The 18,387-nt window shown below is 37.4% G+C and overlaps 1 protein-coding gene across 5 annotated transcripts; it reads left to right on the top strand.

Annotated features, from left to right (window-relative positions):
- Positions 1-264: 264 nt before the first annotated feature.
- On the top strand, positions 265-12,291 carry slc25a16 (solute carrier family 25 member 16). Of its 5 annotated transcripts, none has more exons than XM_015603371.3 (11): positions 265-380; positions 590-757; positions 4,213-4,357; positions 5,884-5,976; positions 6,202-6,335; positions 6,856-6,919; positions 7,038-7,159; positions 7,259-7,325; positions 7,460-7,622; positions 8,221-8,289; positions 10,175-12,291. In XM_015603371.3, the coding sequence occupies exons 3-11, from the start codon at positions 4,258-4,260 to the stop codon at positions 10,329-10,331; spliced, it is 969 nt and encodes a 322-aa protein (XP_015458857.1). In that variant the 5' UTR covers positions 265-380; positions 590-757; positions 4,213-4,257; the 3' UTR covers positions 10,332-12,291. The 5 variants fall into 5 exon arrangements, with proteins under 5 accessions (XP_015458857.1, XP_007240341.1, XP_015458858.1 ...); XM_015603372.3 differs by lacking the exon at positions 265-380 and adding an exon at positions 9,807-9,864 and having other exon boundaries at positions 387-757; positions 10,175-10,260; XM_007240279.4 differs by lacking the exon at positions 590-757 and having other exon boundaries at positions 266-380.
- Positions 12,292-18,387: the final 6,096 nt, after the last annotated feature.

Below are 18,387 nucleotides of genomic sequence, written 5' to 3' on the forward strand. Positions count from 1 at the left end.
TAACTTACATGCAGTATTTTCAAGTCTTTCTCCAGTCAACACTTTCAAAAAAGTAAACATGCAGTAAAATGTCGTTTTTGCTATGTAGCATGTTTCTAATATGTTTGTTTTTGCATTCAGTATATACTATACTGATATTTAGAGGTAATGCTGACAGGAGTAAGTAAGAGTGTTCAGTTCTTCAGTGATTTTTAACTAGTTTAACGCGATATTTCTCCCCTTGCTGACAGGCAGCAACAGCACGCTTTCTAGTGACGTGTAAAGCAGGCGACAGGAGCAGCAGCGGTAATGAAGGGCAGTGCAGCTGACGGACTGCGTGCTGAAATGATCACACACGTGTAGAGAGAGAGAGTCCAGCGCTCGAGCTCTCCGCCGCCCGCGTGAGTATCCGCTCCCCGTGCCCGCTGTCTGTGTGTTTCAGAGAGAGTGTAACTTATAGTTCAGCAGCAGCAGCAACACTGCCTCAGACTGAGGGTCTGCCGGCGGGTTTATTAGCTAACAGGCTCCTCGCTGATCTCCTCTTTACTGATATTGAGGCGGGTTCTCTCAGACCTGCGAACATCTCGCTTATCTTCATATTAACCTGTAGTGATCCGGAAATGCTGCTGATATCAGGAGGAAGATGGCAGACTGTGTGCAAAGGTTAAGCTGCAGCCCTGCTCCCTGCTTTCCCCGTGCTGTTCCTAAACCAGCCGGATCCTCCAGCGCTGCTGTAGCCCCCCAGACTCCCTCAGGTGACAGCTGACCTTGTTGTGGGGTAGGACCGCCGCCGCTGCTGCTGCTGCTTTCCGTGTTTTCAGGTTTTTCGCTCACCGCTGAAGCTGTTATTGGTTTACAGAACATCTTACAGGTTATAACAGTCTTTATATTCATAATTTCATATTGCACAAACGCACTGAATTCACTTTAAAGCTTCGCAGCTTGCTATTTAGATTCATGTTTTTAAATGTAGCTAGTGGTTAAATAAATATCTAAGTCAATATAACCTACCCAAGGCGAAATATTACTCATGTAAAAGTACAAGTGCTTCATTAAGACACCCGCTAAAGTAAAACTACACAAGTAAAACTACTAAGCTTTTGTCGTTTTTATAACAAGACTCTTGCAGTGTCAGTCTTAGTTCGCCAGTTTTTAAAGAATTGATTTTAAAATGTTTTGAAATACTTAGTTAGAAATGACACTGAAAGCAAACATAGCCTTAACAGCAAAGACCGTTGAATTAACATCATTATTTTGGTTGCATTACATCCTTGATGTTGATGAATGATAAAAAACAACACTTTATTTAACCTTTATTTAACATTGCCTAAAAGGCAACAGTTACTGTTGAAATTCTAACATTGAATCAACGTTTATTTAAATGTTTTCAATGTTTGTGGCCACAGTAAAGACTATAATAATAGAATACAAACAAGAAAGAACCAAATTACAATTTATTAATACATTTTGCGGTCAATCAGAGTTTCAGTTTAACTTTAATTAAAGTTAAAAGGCTGCAACAACGAGTCAACATAATCAACAATATCAAGATTAAAGGTTGTCAATCCAATATTCAATATTGACTAATCATTTATATGTAACTGCACCACTCTAAACCAAGTGCTACAGAAAGTAACGCACGGGGGAGGGTTAAGTGCTGCTCACTCACTTAGCTTGGTCATCAAACAACAGATTACATATTTTCTCACTAAATATCAGAGCAATTTTACAATTTCACATCATCTTCTCGGCATTTAAATCCCATGGTTAACTGTTTCTATCGGGTTGAAGCAATAGAGAAGGCTAGGAACAGGAGCTCTAGCCACAGAAAGCGGAGATATACGACATGGAACAAATAAGCGCTGACTAAATGACTAATTGGAAAAAATCAACAGATTAGTCAACTACAAAAATAGTCCATAGTTTCAGCCCTAATAAACACTTGCCTTAAACACAGGTTCACAAATAACTTTGCTTAATTTCCCTGTATTTTACTGCTTCTATATGTTCTGCCATTTATGTAGGCATAGGCGTTCATTGCGCTGGCAATGACCCTTATTCTTGCACTGGTCAGCTTTATCAAAATGATCAATAATTGTGCAGTCTGTGCCTTAATTGGTGTTTTTGCTTTGTACTTTTTTGTTCTTTGTTGCTTTTTCATTCACACATAAACCCAAAGCTTTTTTAGATTTTTTTATTGTAAAGCAAAATGACTTGCAGACATTGTGATATATATTGTGATATACAAAATACAGGAATTAACACACAATTTTTGCCAGAAATCAATAATCAAATATGTTATGCTATTAATAATACAATCTGTGCATCAATGATTAGAGTAATATAAATAGTATTTGTTAGATACTATCGGAAATGTAATGTATTAAAAAAAGTGACTATTTCACTTGTGTACATTGTGATGTCAGTGCTAAAACAATATATTATGCACCGCTAGCATTGAGGGGAAAAAGGAAGTTTGAAACTTTAATTTAAGATACTGGGCCATGCTGACATGATTGCATCACATAATGTCTGTAGTTTTTTTTTTTTTGCTGAAATGTTTCTGCTGTGCCACATTCCATACTAGCTTCAGCTCCAGTAACTGTAAAGGCCACTGAAAATCACTGATCTCATTGTAGACATTTGCTTTGTGACATGGTGCAATGTTGTTTTGTAAGGGCCCTATTTGAAGACCAACAGACTGATCATTACATATAATAGGCTATGTCTTCAGCTGTCCATTCTAGGGATGATTGTGCTGAAAATCCCAGGAGAAAAGCATATCTTACAAACTTAAAAACAGTTCATCTGTCACTGCAGCTCAGCCAGTCAACTCTCCCCCCTGCCCTGCCTCTAAACCCATACATCACTCGGTGCCAAACAACCACTCCCAGTCAGCAAAAATCAGGGTGTTTAGTGCCCCTTTAAAATCATTGAGCTTTTTACCCTAACTTAAAGCTGCGGGCCCATATGAACCTGCTTTTTTATGTAATGCACATAGCTGACTGATTCGATACTGTAGATAATTAAATAAATGAATAGCTGTACAGGTCTTCATAAAGTGTAGCACCTGACGCAACAAACGTTCCTGTCCACACATGATGTGCAAACATACGTACGCAACCCTAATAATGAATGAGTTAAGCTGCTGTAAGTCACACCCTTTGCTTGGACAGGTGTTGAGTTGCATACACAAACACACACATGCACACCCACAGCTTGTAGAAAGCTTTCTATAGAAAAGTACTGCTGACACAACGAGATGCTGTGGAGCAGCTGCACATTACCCAAACACCACCAGGTCAGAAGACCCAGGAGAAGTTGTACTGAGCATATTATAATGCCTTAGGGATGAGTTGGTGTGGGGTTTGTTATCCAAAACTAATTAACAATAGTGACTGAATGAGACCTATAAAGACCTCACGATGGCAGTCTAACATTATAGTGTAGTCTTCAGGTTGTTGTTGATGATGCATCAGTTTTGGTAATCAAGCAAGCTGATAAGATAAAAAGTAATGTAATTAAGTATCTGCCCTTTATTGACTGTTCATGCCCATCCTCCCAGTTTTCCTGCCTGATGTTTGTGCAAAGTTGTTTTAATATTGGTTTTAATTAGGGCTGTCAGTGCTAAAGTGTTAACGTGTGCGATTAATGTGGAATCAGTAACACTTTATTATTATTCTTTTTTTTAAAGCGAGTTATCATGCCACCAAGTTTGACCCTAATTTCCGCCGTAATTTAGGTTTATGCCTGTGTGAAACCAAATCAAACAGAGGGAGAAAACGCTTCAAGTAAATGAACTTATTAACTGATCTTGACCATAGAAACAAACGACAGGTGTAAACACGCCCTTTTATACTCAGCGAATTAAGTTCTAATCAGAAATCCTCACAACCAAGCTGAGATGTTTTCAGTAAAAAAATACAAATAAAATAATAATAGTAATAAAGTTCCCTAATCCAAATTTCTCATGCAGTCTTTATTTCAGGGCCCCCTACATTGGGTTTATCTCCTCTCAAACATACAAGTATATACTAGTGTTTAATTGACACCAAATATAAGTGTTTTACATTTTTTACATTCATTCTTCTGTTTATATATAAATATATCTATAAAAACTGTTGTCTTAAGGAGAACAAGTGCAATTAATCACAGAATATTGTTGTGATTAATCTGATGAATTTTTTGTAATTGATTGACACCACAAGTTTTAATGTAGGTTTGATGTTTCAGAGTGCTTTGAAGACATGGTGACTCTGGTGTCCTGATACAGTCAGCATGGCAGTAGAGGCGTCAGTGTCCTCAACTGGTCCACCTCCAGTTCCAGGGCCTGTTCAGAGAGACTACTACTACTGGCTGCGATCGTTCGTAGCAGGGGGTAAGATCTGTCACAATAACTGCTTGTTGAGTGTAATAAGAACTTTTGGAAGCAAGTTTGTGCGTTCAGTGCTATTTAGGGAAGGTTATTTTTTTTTGGTCAGTGTGCAAAGCAGTGATGTGTGGGGGATATGGGAGATCTGTTTGCTCAGAATTTTGCATACATTTTTTGCATAAGCTGACATGAACATGACATTTCTTGTTCATACAGTATTATGGGTGCTATATCATGTTGCTGGAGATCTAACATCCTGCAAAGTTCATCTCCAACCCTAAACTATAAAAGACATTTTTACCCAAACACTGCTGAAGTGGACTAAAAGCACTTATTCCAACCAGTGACTGTATCAACCAAAACCGCTCCAGCAAGGAAAATTGCCCAATTACCATTCCATTCCTAATCTAATCACCTGATCCAGGTTGTGAAGGCCTTAAGAATCTGAATATTGCAATCAGGTGTGATGTATCTGGCTCTCTGACTGGTGAATCTCCAGGACCACAATTCAGCACCTCTGCATTGTCTCCGGAGATGATGAGATTGCCTACCGGGACACAGTGGAGCGGTTGTCGCTGTGGTGCATTGACAACAACCTACGTCTTAACACAGCTAAGACAAAGAAGGTGGTAATTGACTTTAAGAAGGTGAAAAAGGACATCCAACCAATTTTTATCAATGGAGACTGTGAAGAAAAAGTCACAGACTTTTGCTTTCTGGGGTTTTATATCGAGGAGGACCAAACCTAGGGTGTGAACACTACAGAACAAAAAAAAAAGGCACAGCGAAGACTTTACTTCCTGAGGACTCTCAAGAGAAACAACATCGATAAGAGACTGCTGGTGTCCTTTTATCATTCCACTATAGAGTGTCCTCACCCATGACCTCTGTGTTTGGTTCTCCAGCTGCACTGCAGTCCAAAAAATAGAATGCAGAGGATTATGAGGTCTATGGAAAAAACAATTGGATATTCTTTACCCACCCTAAAGGAATTGCACAATTCCTGTTGCCTTCAGAAAGCCCAAAAAATTTGATGGCTAAATCCTACCCTGTTATCGTCAGGTAGACTGTACAGAATTATTAACACTAGACCAAAATGACTTAAAGGAGTTTCTACCCCACCACAGTAAGAACTCTTCGTAGTAAAATATAGGACTCATTATGGGACTATGTAATATTTTTAATATTTGCTAATTCTTAATATTTGCAATATTCTTTACTTTAAACAGGGCAGTGTGCAAATAGACATTTATGCAAATAGTCAATTTGGATTTTGGTTGTATTTTGGTTTGTTTGTGTGTTATTGTTTTCTTGTTTCCTGGAGAGGATTGAACTTCAAATTTCGTTATACTTGGTATAATGACAAATAAAGATATTCTATTCTATTCTATTCTATTAGGGGCATAGAAAATATTGGTTGTGGGTTACAACTCTATCATTTTTACTCTTTTTTTTCTGATTCATGAATGGAATCTTGAAACTAAGGTATGAAGAATCATCCATGGTTTATATATTGTGCCTTTTTTGTATAGGTGTAGCAGGATGCTGTGCCAAGACCACCATTGCCCCTCTGGACAGAGTGAAAATTCTACTTCAAGCTCACAATCCTCATTACAAACACTTAGGTAAGTCAAATCTTTGTTTCTTTTTTGCTTACAAATACATTTTCCTTAATTGTTTTTGGCTTGGATGTATGGTTCTAAAAATATCTAATTTACAAAAATTCTATTGTAAGATTCTTTATTACTTATCATTTGAAAAGAACCCTTTTTAGTTCCATTCCACTTTTTTGTTTTGTTTTTTTTACATATTAACTACGACTTCCCATACCGAACTCTCTCGCTTTGCAGGTGTTCTTGCTACACTCAAGGCGGTGCCAAAGAAGGAGGGCTTCCTCGGATTGTACAAAGGGAATGGAGCGATGATGGTCAGAATATTCCCATATGGAGCCATTCAGTTTATGGCCTTTGACAATTACAAGAAAGTATGTAAAATTATTATTTTATGTGTAATACAATTACAAACACTTATCAGCTATGACTTAGCGATAACACCACCTCCTTGTTTCTGCCTTTGATCTGCTACTCTTACCATATAGGAGCACTTTTAGTTCTAATTACAACCTAAAGGCTACCTGCTTCTCTGCATACAGTATTATCCTAGTTTTTTTTAATAGTCAGGACCCCACAGGACATACCACAGCGCAGAACATGATGTTGTGTTGCGCCAGTCTGAGTAGATCAGACACAGCAGTGCTGTTGGAGTTTTTAAACACTCTGTGACCCATCCAACCAAATAATACCACAGTCTGTAATTATAGAACTATATATAGTACTCTTGTATGGTCAGTGGAGTTGATGAAATGGATAATGAGTGTAAAAACTCTGTGATGTTAATGTTATGGCTGATATATGTGTGTAAAATAGTGTGTGTGTGTGTGTGTGTGTGTGTACACACTACACTAGAACAGAACGCAATAAACATTGTTTCTTTTGTGTTGTTAGTTCCTTAGTACACAGCTTGGCATATCCGGGCACATTCACCGACTTATGGCTGGATCTATGGCAGGTGTGTAATCTTAATCAACTTGAAAAGAATATAAAGTGGATATATTTTTTAGATTTTAGGAGTGTCTGGCTATTTTAAATGCTCTGGGTGAGTTTTTCCTCTCCATTTTTTTCCACAGGAATGACTGCAGTCATTTGCACGTATCCCCTTGATGTTATTCGTGCTCGACTGGCATTTCAGGTGACAGGGGAGCATCGCTACACTGGGATTGGAAATGCCTTCCAGACCATATACTTAAAGGTATTAAGGAAATCTGTGTCAGATAAGGAAAGAAATATTGTTATTATTATTTAATACACGTTTACCCAGTGTGATGTTTTTTTTTATATAAATATAAAGGAGGGTGGAATCTCTGGATTCTACAGAGGTTTAACTCCTACCATCATCGGCATGGCGCCCTATGCAGGTAAAACGTTTTTCCATTTGTTTGAATACTTTTTAAATTCCTTTATATTTTTCCATGGTACTGCAGCTGCATATGTGGGGCTACTGGCCTCTTTCTGCCACAGCAGAGGTAATTATTTTTTTTATCTTCTCCAGGATTTTCTTTCTTTACGTTTGGAACCCTGAAGAGTCTGGGTCTGGCTCACTTCCCTGAAATGTTGGGCAAGCCATCTCTGGACAACCCTGATGTCCTGGTTCTGAAAACTCATGTCAACCTGCTGTGTGGAGGAATTGCGGGAGCCATCGCTCAAACTATATCGTGAGTTGGGGTTGGATTTGTTTATTCTATGTTTTGAGTGTGGACAGTTCCCTTACTGATTGTGGGAGGGAGCTAGGAGAAATTAGGATAAGAGTTTTTGTCAGAATCTGTCGTGTGTTGGAAGCCAGATCACTGTATTTACTGAGCGAGTGACAGCAGGTCTAGAATAAGAGTGAATGTGGTGGCTGGTAGGGCTGATCACTATGTGGCTGCATCAGTTTTACTTAAATGACACCTTAGGTATTTGTCTAGTTCTGTTTCTTCTGAGAAATAAATTCCCTGTGGGGACATTGGAAGTTTACAAGACTGTTGATTTAGGCATTGAATAAGATAAAGTAAGGTCCTTAAGAGAAGTAGGTCCATTAAAATGCTTAAGAATAAAACACAGCCTGTAGAACGTGTTCAGTTGTTTTAAACCATTTTCAAATTATTTAATTTGACAATTTGTGTACACATTTTTGGAAGACCTGTATCCTAATCTAGAATCATTAACCTATAATCTACTTCAGTCTGCCTGCTAATTAAAAGATTTATCAAAATGTGTTATTACTAAAGCTTAATTCTGTGTTTTTTTTTATCTCTGCATTTTTTTAAATAGATATCCTCTAGATGTGGCCCGGAGGAGAATGCAGTTAGGAGCTGTGCTCCCTGACTCCGACAAATGTTTGTAAGTGTCTTTGTTGTAATGTAAACAAACATTTCATATTATGTTTATTATTAATATGCCTTATAAGTAGGGCTGTCAACATTAAAGCGTTAATGCACGCAATTTAATTTTAACACAATTAATTACGCCACCAAGTTTAACCCCAACTTCCCCCAACTTTAATCTGACATATTAGCCAGATAATATACTGCTATAAACAAACCCTGTCTCTGCTGCTTCATGCTGTTTACACACTGAGCGTGGTATGTGCAGCATTCACTGCTCGCAGCCACGAAACACGATACGCAATTACTACATCTGTGCTGTATGGCCCATTGAAAACACTGTATTGAAAAGGGCAGCAGCAGATTATCAAATTATGCTGTGTTAAAACAGCTTCACATTGCACAGATATGCACGCTGAAGTGCAATTTTTTTGCTATATTTACTTGCTCCCGAGGTTTGTTGGTGCACATTTTGGTGAGATTAGGTTTATGCTTGTGTCAAACAAATAAAACAGAGGGAGAAAATGTTTCAAGTAAATGAACTCCTCAACTGATCTAGACCATAGATACAAACAGCAAATTAAGTTCTAACTCTGAAATCCTTTTAACCAAGAACATAACCCACGTTTAACCAAAGCACTGCATATTTTTTGACTGTTTCAACAGTGTTGTGATGTAAATTATACATCTTCCTTCCCGAACTTGCATGTAACAGTGTATTGTCACAGCCCTTCTTTATGACTGAGCTGTAATTTGTCTCACCTGTGCTCTGCTGTTTAGAGAGCTAACAGCTGCCAGGAAAAAATAGCACTTTATTATATTCCTTTGTGAGCTTACTGATATGACAGTGTTTAATTACTTCACTGTTTGTCAAATAATCCCACTAATATTAACACTGACTACGTGAAACTTGACCATGTGAAAACAAACGAACACTAACAGTCATGATGCGTGATACTGCTAGTAGAAATTTTTGATATTTTTTTTTTATTAATATTTTTTTTTTAGAAGTTGATAGTAATAGAAAACGTCACATATGTCATACCCCTGTTCACGCAGCTTGTTTCTACCAAAAATTCAAACTTCCTTGCAAAGCAATGAAACATAGGCAGGTGTCTGTAGTCTAGATTGCTGCTAATGCTGCTGCACCCAGCCTTAGTGGAAATCTGGAAATCTAAGGTTACTCTAAATAAATGGAAGTGCTTTACTCACCCACATAAACAGTTTTCAGGAGAGAAATCTCTGTAGATTAACATTCAGTGCTTGTTTGACTTTAAACCCAGTTTTGTTTACTTTACTTAGCTTAGCTTTTCAGGTCTCGCCACCCAGCGGTAAGAATTAAAAGGAAAACATGATAACAATCTTGTTCCGTACTAGTGTCGCATAATACGCTTTATAGTCCTTTGTGGCTTATGTATGAAAATAGAGCAGAAAATTAACGTTTATTGATGGTGAGCCTTATAGTGCGAAAAATACGGTAAGTCTTTCACTTGATCTCCACGTTTTTTAAATTGTGTGTGTAAACCCATATAGGCACAGGGAAAACATGGACTCAGATAGGGACTTGAACCAAAGACCCCATTTCTGAGAGGTAAATTTACTCTAACCATCAGGCCACCGTTTTGCTGATTTTTAGGATTCCCTAAGTTTCTGTGCTGTTGATATGCACATCTAAACCACATATTATTTCATTTTAATGTACGTCTATGCCATTGTAGTGCTTTTATTGGATACTTGGAATTAGGGCTTTTTTTAATATGTCAGGTCAAATGCTTTTCATTAACAGTGTCATCAATAAAATATTGTCACTCAAAACAATGGCAACATTTGATCACCACCCCTAACAGTCCTAGCTAACAGTCCTACCTGTGTTCTAATTTTTTTTTTCCTCTTCTGAGCAGAAGCCTGACGAAGACCCTTAAGTATGTGTACAGCCAATATGGGGTTAAAAATGGACTGTACCGAGGACTTTCTCTCAACTACATCCGCTGTGTGCCATCCCAGGCCGTTGCCTTCACCACCTATGAGTTTATGAAGCAGCTCCTGCACCTGAACTAGAGCAGCAGCAGCAGAAGTAGTTGGTGGACCTCATTTCTACAGCAAGAACAAGTTCTCATACAGCAAATGGGGACATCATCACATCACTGCTTGCCGGATCCAGTAACCATCTCTTGTGATCCGTCTCCAATTCTTTAGACTGCACAGAACGCCCCCTATGTGGCCTGTGGCTTAGGGCAGCGCCTCAGCAGATCATGACGAAGTAAAGTGTTTTGGGGGGGAATGCCCCTTAACACTCATCTCTAGAACCTATCAGCTTAGAAATGAATGCTTGCACTGAACAATCTGCCTTAACCAATCAGAAGAGAGGTTGTACACTCCTTCATGTCTTGTGTGAGAAAAAGTGACACACAATAGATCTGTTCTTTTGGCCTCTGTGTGTGTCCATCATTGATTATATATGTCAGTGTGTCAAAGCTCTAATCTGTAATCCACTATGAGCCTGAATGGAATGTTTGTGATTTAAGTGCTTTCGTCGATGTCCAGATAAAATGTCTGTCTTTAATCCGAAATCCTTACTCAGAAACGGTACGTGATTTCACGGGAACCCCCCCACCCTTACCCTCAGTAGTATTTTTACTCATGTCTATGCTCTTTCCTGGCTCAGATGCCTTCTGCAATAGCTTGTCATCTTTTGCTGGCTTGTGGTCGACTGTACTGTTTTCACTTTGTGTCATCACAGATTTTTTTTTCTGTTAGAGCATGATGTATTTGTTCTCACAAACATTTTAATTAACTGATGTGATGGAGAAAGTACCAGACAGAGTAGGTTCGAGTAAGAATTAAGACTGAATGCCTTGCCAGCTTTGTGTGTGTATTAATCAGTTTACAGCATTGGTTATGTCTTTATTCTACTGTCATTAAAAACAAGTTGTTGTCTAATTGTCTTAACAACAGAATTAACTGTTTAGAATCAGTTAAGTATGTGAAAAAGAGTTTGTTTTAAAGATCTGCACTTTTAAACCTCTTTTTATTGTTTGTGTAACAATTTTTTTTATCTTTCTCGCCACATGGTGGCAGTCGTGAGGTGGATGGAAACAGCAGGTTTATCAGTGAAATGCTTTACTTTTAAACCCCATGTTACTGTCTTGTTCTTTATGCATTATACACACACACTCACATCTTTGCCAACAGTTGCTCCTGTCTGTAACAGAACACATGTTTCTGTCTGCCGGATGAATAGACACAGGAATGTTTACCCTTAGAGTAGATTTGTCACTGTAGTGACGACTCAAACCTGGGAGCGCTTGTTCAATCAAACATTAATACTGTGTTCACCACTGTAATCTGTCTGATAAAATGCCATTGGATCAAATCACCACAGTCAGAAGGTCACTGAAAGTTCTATATGCTGGGTTTTGGTGAAAAAGGGAAATTTATGTCTTGCTCATGTTGTAGTTTTACTGAAAGAAAGCCTTATTATTTATGTGATCGCTGTGTATTTTATTTGTGTGTAAATACAGACTGAAACTAAATGGTATAACTTTTTGTTAGACAGATATTTCATTGTCATTTCAATGTATTTTTAATCACAATCAGATTCTTTTGTTTGGCCAGAGCTTACACAAATTAAATGTACATTTCTATTTCAGTTAAATGTGGCCTTCTATTTTGTATGTGTACTTTTCACTCCCTATGAGCTGCATTTCAAATCTGACAGCCAGCACAGCAACACAGATCATGTATTTTAGACATTTTAGACATAAAGCTGTTTAAACACAGTTACAACAGGTTCAGTGTATGTTTTTTTGAGCCAGAGATGTGTGTGTTAAATTTTCAAACTAGTTTTTACAACAGAAATGAGAAGGTTACGGAGTTACAGTTCAACAAACTGAAATTACCTGGAATGCTGCACTGTGTAAGTCACAATTCTAGGCAAACTAACTAAACTACTAACACATACAAGCAGTTGTACTTACTTATGATGCTTTGCCTTTTAAATAAAGGCACACAAAATCTAGTTCCTGACTGGTTAATTTGAACCATGATTCAATTTCTGTATTCTGTTCTGCGTGCTTTCCTGCTACATGCCATTCACTTATTATCCACCAGGGGGAAAAGCATGCAATACACTTTCAATTTTTCAATTCATTATTTATTGTTTTTTTGTTTATGCATTATTGTCATTGGTATTATAATTTATGTTTTAACAACAATTAATAATTTAAATCCATTTTAATATAATGAGTCACTGTGAATTAAACTAATTCATTTGTATTTGCATTTGTTAAAGAAAGGCTGTTTGACAGGAAATCTAATTATCTGTAATTGCTGATTATATTAGTCTAAACAGTATATTGATACTATAATACTATGTCTGCAACAGCATAGTGGACAGTTAGACAAGTTTCCCCCTGGCGTTCATATGCAGCTACACAGATTCTACAATCTTCTGTATTTAGTAAAATGTACAACCTAAACAAATTCTTTGACAGAATTCTGCCTTCAGGGTTTTCTGAAAAACAGTGAAGGTTAATTGAGACGAAAGGTTTTTGTTATCCTGTATGTTAATTAATCGACTAACGTGTATTAACGCCTGAATAAATAGTATATTAAATTCAGTGAAAGCTGTATGAAATGCGTCTGTGGGCGCGATGTTAACAGGCGATTGAGGCGAATATAATCTAAATACCTTTCACCTCATGATCATGAATTACATACATCCCTTTTACACATTAAACAATACTGAACTAAACTGGAGACATATCAAACTGCCGGGGTTAGCTAACAAGTTAATTAGCAAGCTAATCTAGCTAACAGAGTTTACGTGCTTAACCTGCGTCCACAAACTGAGTTTACCTTTCTGAAAGTCTTGGTGTTGAGAGAAATGCCTCATAATGCTCGCTGTGTTTATGTTCCTCTGATTTTATCACACAGTTTGCGCTGAGTTTCCTTTTCTCCATGGTTGCGCATCTAAACTTTTCCTAGCAATGTTTATGTTGGTTAGCGGGAGAGACGCTGTGTGAATCAGTGTAGCCTGGGGGTCTGTGCGCGGCTCGGGGGAACCGGTGTTCTGTCAAATTATGCTACCCATCAATATGTGCTTCTTTACGGCACTGCGCATTCGCCGACAAACATTTTTTTTGTATAATTTCATGTTTTAATGATTCCTTAAGTTGTTTATTGGGAACATAGACTGTATATAAAGATGGACGCCGTGTCGCCGTTCCCATTCATTCAATGAAAATGAAGCCAAAATCTTCCTCCATTTTGGCGATTCAGAGACCAGAGTCTGCGCAGAAGAGACCAGAGGAGGGAGAAAGGCTGTGGAGAGACCGCCTACTCATTTAAATAACCCCGCCCCTGAGGGCTGCCTCGCGGTCACAGACTGCAGAGCGGGGCGGAGCGGAGCTGACGGTCTGTTATTGGTCCCGCCCATAAGCAGCCCTTTTACCATAACCACACCTTTTTTTAATAGAGCCGAATAATGTTTTAAAAACCGAATTCTGTGGGGATATAAAAATTTGACAATATAAGCAGAGGTTACACTAGCTGTTACATTTAAATAATGGAGGTAGAATTACAGTATATTAGAAAAAAACGTGATTGAAAGTTTTCTGTTTTGCTATTGAAACCTATGGGGATGGGTGGAGTTACACAGCTTTCTGCAGCCGAACAGCAGGGGGCGCCCGACCTGTGGTGGCTTCACTTTTAAGAGACGATGCTCTGTCCAGCTATATACAGTCTATGATTGGGAACATTAAACAATCTGCTTAAATGTAAAAAAAAAAAAAAACAACAAAAAAAAAAACATGTAAATATCAGTTAAAACAAAGAAAAAGTTATAAAAAACATAATGAACTGTAAAACTATAAAAATACGATTTGTAGTCACTTTTTAACAGTAAAGAAAAAAATGGATCACAGAAATCTGTGCCACTTGTTATTGAAAAGGTTTTATTGGGTGGCCTGAAAGGTCCAAATTATTATGTGGAATAATAGTTCATTAAAAACGATTTAATTTATGAGTTGTTGTACTTTTTTAAACAGTGTTTTCCCTGAAAATATTACAGCACTTCATGCTTCCATTTGGGAAAGGGATTTATCTACTCTCCATATATTTTAGGTAATTTTATTAGTTATTTTAAAACCTTTTTTTACTATCAATTTTGAGTAGTGGACCAGGCAAGAAATTCCATTCCTTAATGACTCGGTAAATTACTGTTCTACATATATAATTGTTTTTTGCTCTTGGTAGTTTAAAGTATTGTTGCATATCTTGTCGAATTAGATGATCTCTCTGTTATTTGTTGCTGTTGTAACATACAGCTCTGGAAAAAATTAAGAGACCACTTCAGTTTCTGAATCAGTTTTTTCAGATTTTGCTATATAGGTTTATGTTTGAACATTTTTTGATTTATTCTATAAAGTATGGACAACATTTCTCCCGAATTCCAAACAAAAATATTGTCACTTAGAACATTTATTTGCAGAAAATGAGAAATGGCTGAAATAACAAAAAGATGCAGAGCTTTTAGACCTCAAAAAATACAAAGAAAACTAGCTCATATGCATACATTTTAAAAGTTCAGAAATCAATATTTGGTGGAATAATCCTGGTTATTAATACAGTTTTTATGCATCTTGGCATGTTCTCCTCCACCAGTCTTACACACTGCTTTTGGTTTGATGGCTGTGATCATCCATCTTGCTCTTGACTGTATTCCAGGGGTTTTCAATTTGGTAAAATCAAATAAACTCATAATTTTTGGTATCTTATTTTTTCCAGAGCTGTATAGTCAAGCTTATTACGTTAGTTTGCTTTGTGGAATAGCCCCCTGGATATACATCAGTCAGTTAAACAAACTGTCTACAAACTGCGAAAATTCAGGGCAGGTATTCCTCACTTTAAGAACTGACACCCTGTCAAGATCACAACAGGCAATCCTGAAAGAGATGACGCAATGACTGTGATGCAACAAGAAAGGAAACACACAACCATAGGTAAAGAATAACTGAAAAAGAAAACTTTTAAAAATTTTAGCTTTAGGATAGCCAGGTCAGGCCCTGACCCCCACCAAACCAAGATGACTTGAAGATGGTTGTGCACACGAGGCATGGCAGAAATATTACTCCAAGCACCACCATACTCAGTCTACTGCTGTTAACTCTGCTGACTCATGACTGTACCGCAAAGTACAGCTTAAGTGCAAGGGTAGTGGGTCTCATCAGCAAGAACATTGAGTCAGAATACAGAGAGGAGGTGCAGCGGCTAACAGACTACAACCAACTATCAATCTCTAAACGTAGATAAAACAAACAAGAGATGATTGTTGTTAACTTCAGAAGATCACCAGATGATCATCCCCCACTAATCATCATTGCCTCTGCTGTGAAACGTGTGAAAGTGAAAAGTGTGAAGAACACAAAGTTGTTTATGTTTTTATTCCTATTTTTAAAACACTGTGGCATTTTATCAGTATGTGCTTATCTCATAAACTGTGTGGAGCCACAAGTCAGACGTTTCCAGTAAAGGGGGGCTGTTATTTATGCAGTGGAGACTCCACATGTATGATCTGTGTGATATGTGATGTTTTCACTTTTTGTTTTAGAATGTGATGTTGAGAACATTTTCACTTTTTGACAGTTACTGTTTCTTCCACAGTCTGTTTCCCAGCCCGTAACTGTGATGGAAACTTTTATCTGCTGATCAGCAATCATCTGAGCTAAATGCGTAAACAGATTGAGTCAGGAGAAACGAACCTAAATAAAATATAATAAATAGAATAAAAGAATAATTTTAAAACATTGTTGGCTAGAAAAGGTAAGTGAGCCATTGATTTAATAAATGGTATATAATTTCTTCAAAAGCTGTAAACAAGATTTACATAGCTTTGAAAAGGACCATTCCACCCTGCAAACTTTCTGCAGGTCAGTCTAGTATATACACCTTTTTCTTCTTTAGCCATGACTTTATAATGTGTGCAGTCTGTGGTTTTGCATTGTCTGAAAAATGCAACATATTTCGCTTTAAGATCTCAATGTACTTTTCTCTATGAATGTTGCACCACAGTGTACAGACACAACCCTATACCATGGTAGACCCTGGCTTTTGGACTTGTTGATGAAAAACAATCAGGATGTTTTTTTTTTTCATTTTTGCTTTGGAGTTCATTAAAATAAAAATGGAATACTGATTTATCTGACCACTATATACAGTAAATTTCCATTGTATGATGTCCATCCCAAATGCCACTGAGTCCAGAGAAGTCGCTTTTGTCTCGAGACATGGTAACAAAAAGATTCTGTTTTGCACAGACAAGTTTAAAGTTTTTGTGAATGTAATTTTATATTGTATTGCTAAGTAACTTTCTAAGAATCTATATGGTATTGTCAACAGGAAAATGAGAGACACCAAACCAAACAATGCAGATGAGCCGAAGGCCAGTACCACCTGGGCTTCCATAACACCTCAGCAGCGCTACAGGCTGATTGCTTCCATGTTTTCTTTTTTTTTTTTTTTTTTTTTACATGTTTGTCACTCTTAAATGATGCAGTTCATCATAAACATTTAAAATATTAGTCAAAGGCAACACAAGTAATCACAAAATGCTTTTTTTAAATAAAAAATATATCTACATGGCCCTGTGTGAAACAATGTTTGCCCCTAAACCAAATAACTAGTTAACCAAATAAGTAAGTTGCAGTGAGTCTTTCACAGCGCTGTAGAGGAATTTTCTTTCACTCTTCTTTACAGAATTGTTGTAATTCCAACACATTGGAGGGTTTTAGAGCATGAACCTTTTTTATGGTTACGCCACAGCATCTCAACAGGTGTCAGGTCAGGACTTTGACTAGGCCACTCCAAAGTTTTCATTTTATTTTTCTTCAGACATTCAGAGGTGGACTTGCTGATGTGTTTTGGATAATTGTCCTGCTGCAGAACCCAAGTTTGTTTTAGCTCAAGGTCACGATTGCCAGACATTCTCCTCAGGATTTTTTTGCTAGAGAGCAGAATAATGGTTCCAATTATCACAGCAAGTCTTCCAGGCCCTGAAGCAGCAAAACAGCCCCAGATCATCACACTACCATCACCATGTTTTACTGTAGGTATGATGTTCTTTTTCTGAAATGCGTTGTTATTTAATGACAGATGAAATGAAACGTTACACACTTAATGTTCTTTTTGCTCAGCAGTTTTTTTCCAGCCATTTTTGTCCAGTCTTTTTTTTATGGTAGAAATATAAATGCCTGATGGTGCATGATCCTTAAATGAGGCAAGTGGGGCCTGCAGTTTTTTGGATGTTGTTGTGATCTCTTGGATGAGTCCTCGCTGCGCTCTTGGGGTAATTTTGTTTGTCTGACCAATCCTGTAAAGGTTCATCACTATTCCACCTTTTTTACCATTTGTGAATATTGGCTCTCACTGTGGTTCTCTGTAATCCCAAAAATTAATAAATGGCTTTATAACTTTTTCCAGACTGATAGATCTCATTTACTTTCTTTCTCATTTGTTCCTGAATCAGTTTGGATATTGGCATGAGGTCTAGCTTATGAGTATATTTTGGTTTACTTTGCTTTGTCAAGCAGGTCCTATTAAAGTGATTTATTGATTAAGAGCAGGAGTGGCAGTAATCAGGCCTGGGTGTGGCTAGAAAATTAACCCTCAGGTGTCATACATCTGAGCACTTTTTTCTCCCTTAATAATAAAACCCTTCGTTTAAAAACTGCAATTTGTGTTAACATACGTTGTGTTTGACTAATATTTAAATTTGTTTGATGATCTGAAACATTTATGAGTGACAAACATGCAAAAAAAACAAAGAAATCATGAAGGGGGCAAACATTTTTTCAAACCACTGAATATAAACTAGTATATATATCCTACTTGATTAGAATCAGGAACCGCAGTTTGTTTCCTAGCTTCTCTCTTATTTGCATTTTCTCTCACTAGTTTGTATAGTGCTGTGGCATAAAGTAGTGGCTGATTTGACTGGTAAATATGTTGCACACAACATACTGTTTATGGTTTATATTTCAATCCATTTTTTTGCCTAGGTCACTGAGGAAGATAAAATCATGTGTAAAATTCCATGTCCTTAAATTTAAGGCATAGC

The sequence above is a fragment of the Astyanax mexicanus genome, chromosome 7, assembly GCF_023375975.1.
Source record: "Astyanax mexicanus isolate ESR-SI-001 chromosome 7, AstMex3_surface, whole genome shotgun sequence".
Taxonomy (NCBI): Eukaryota; Metazoa; Chordata; class Actinopteri; order Characiformes; family Acestrorhamphidae; genus Astyanax; species Astyanax mexicanus.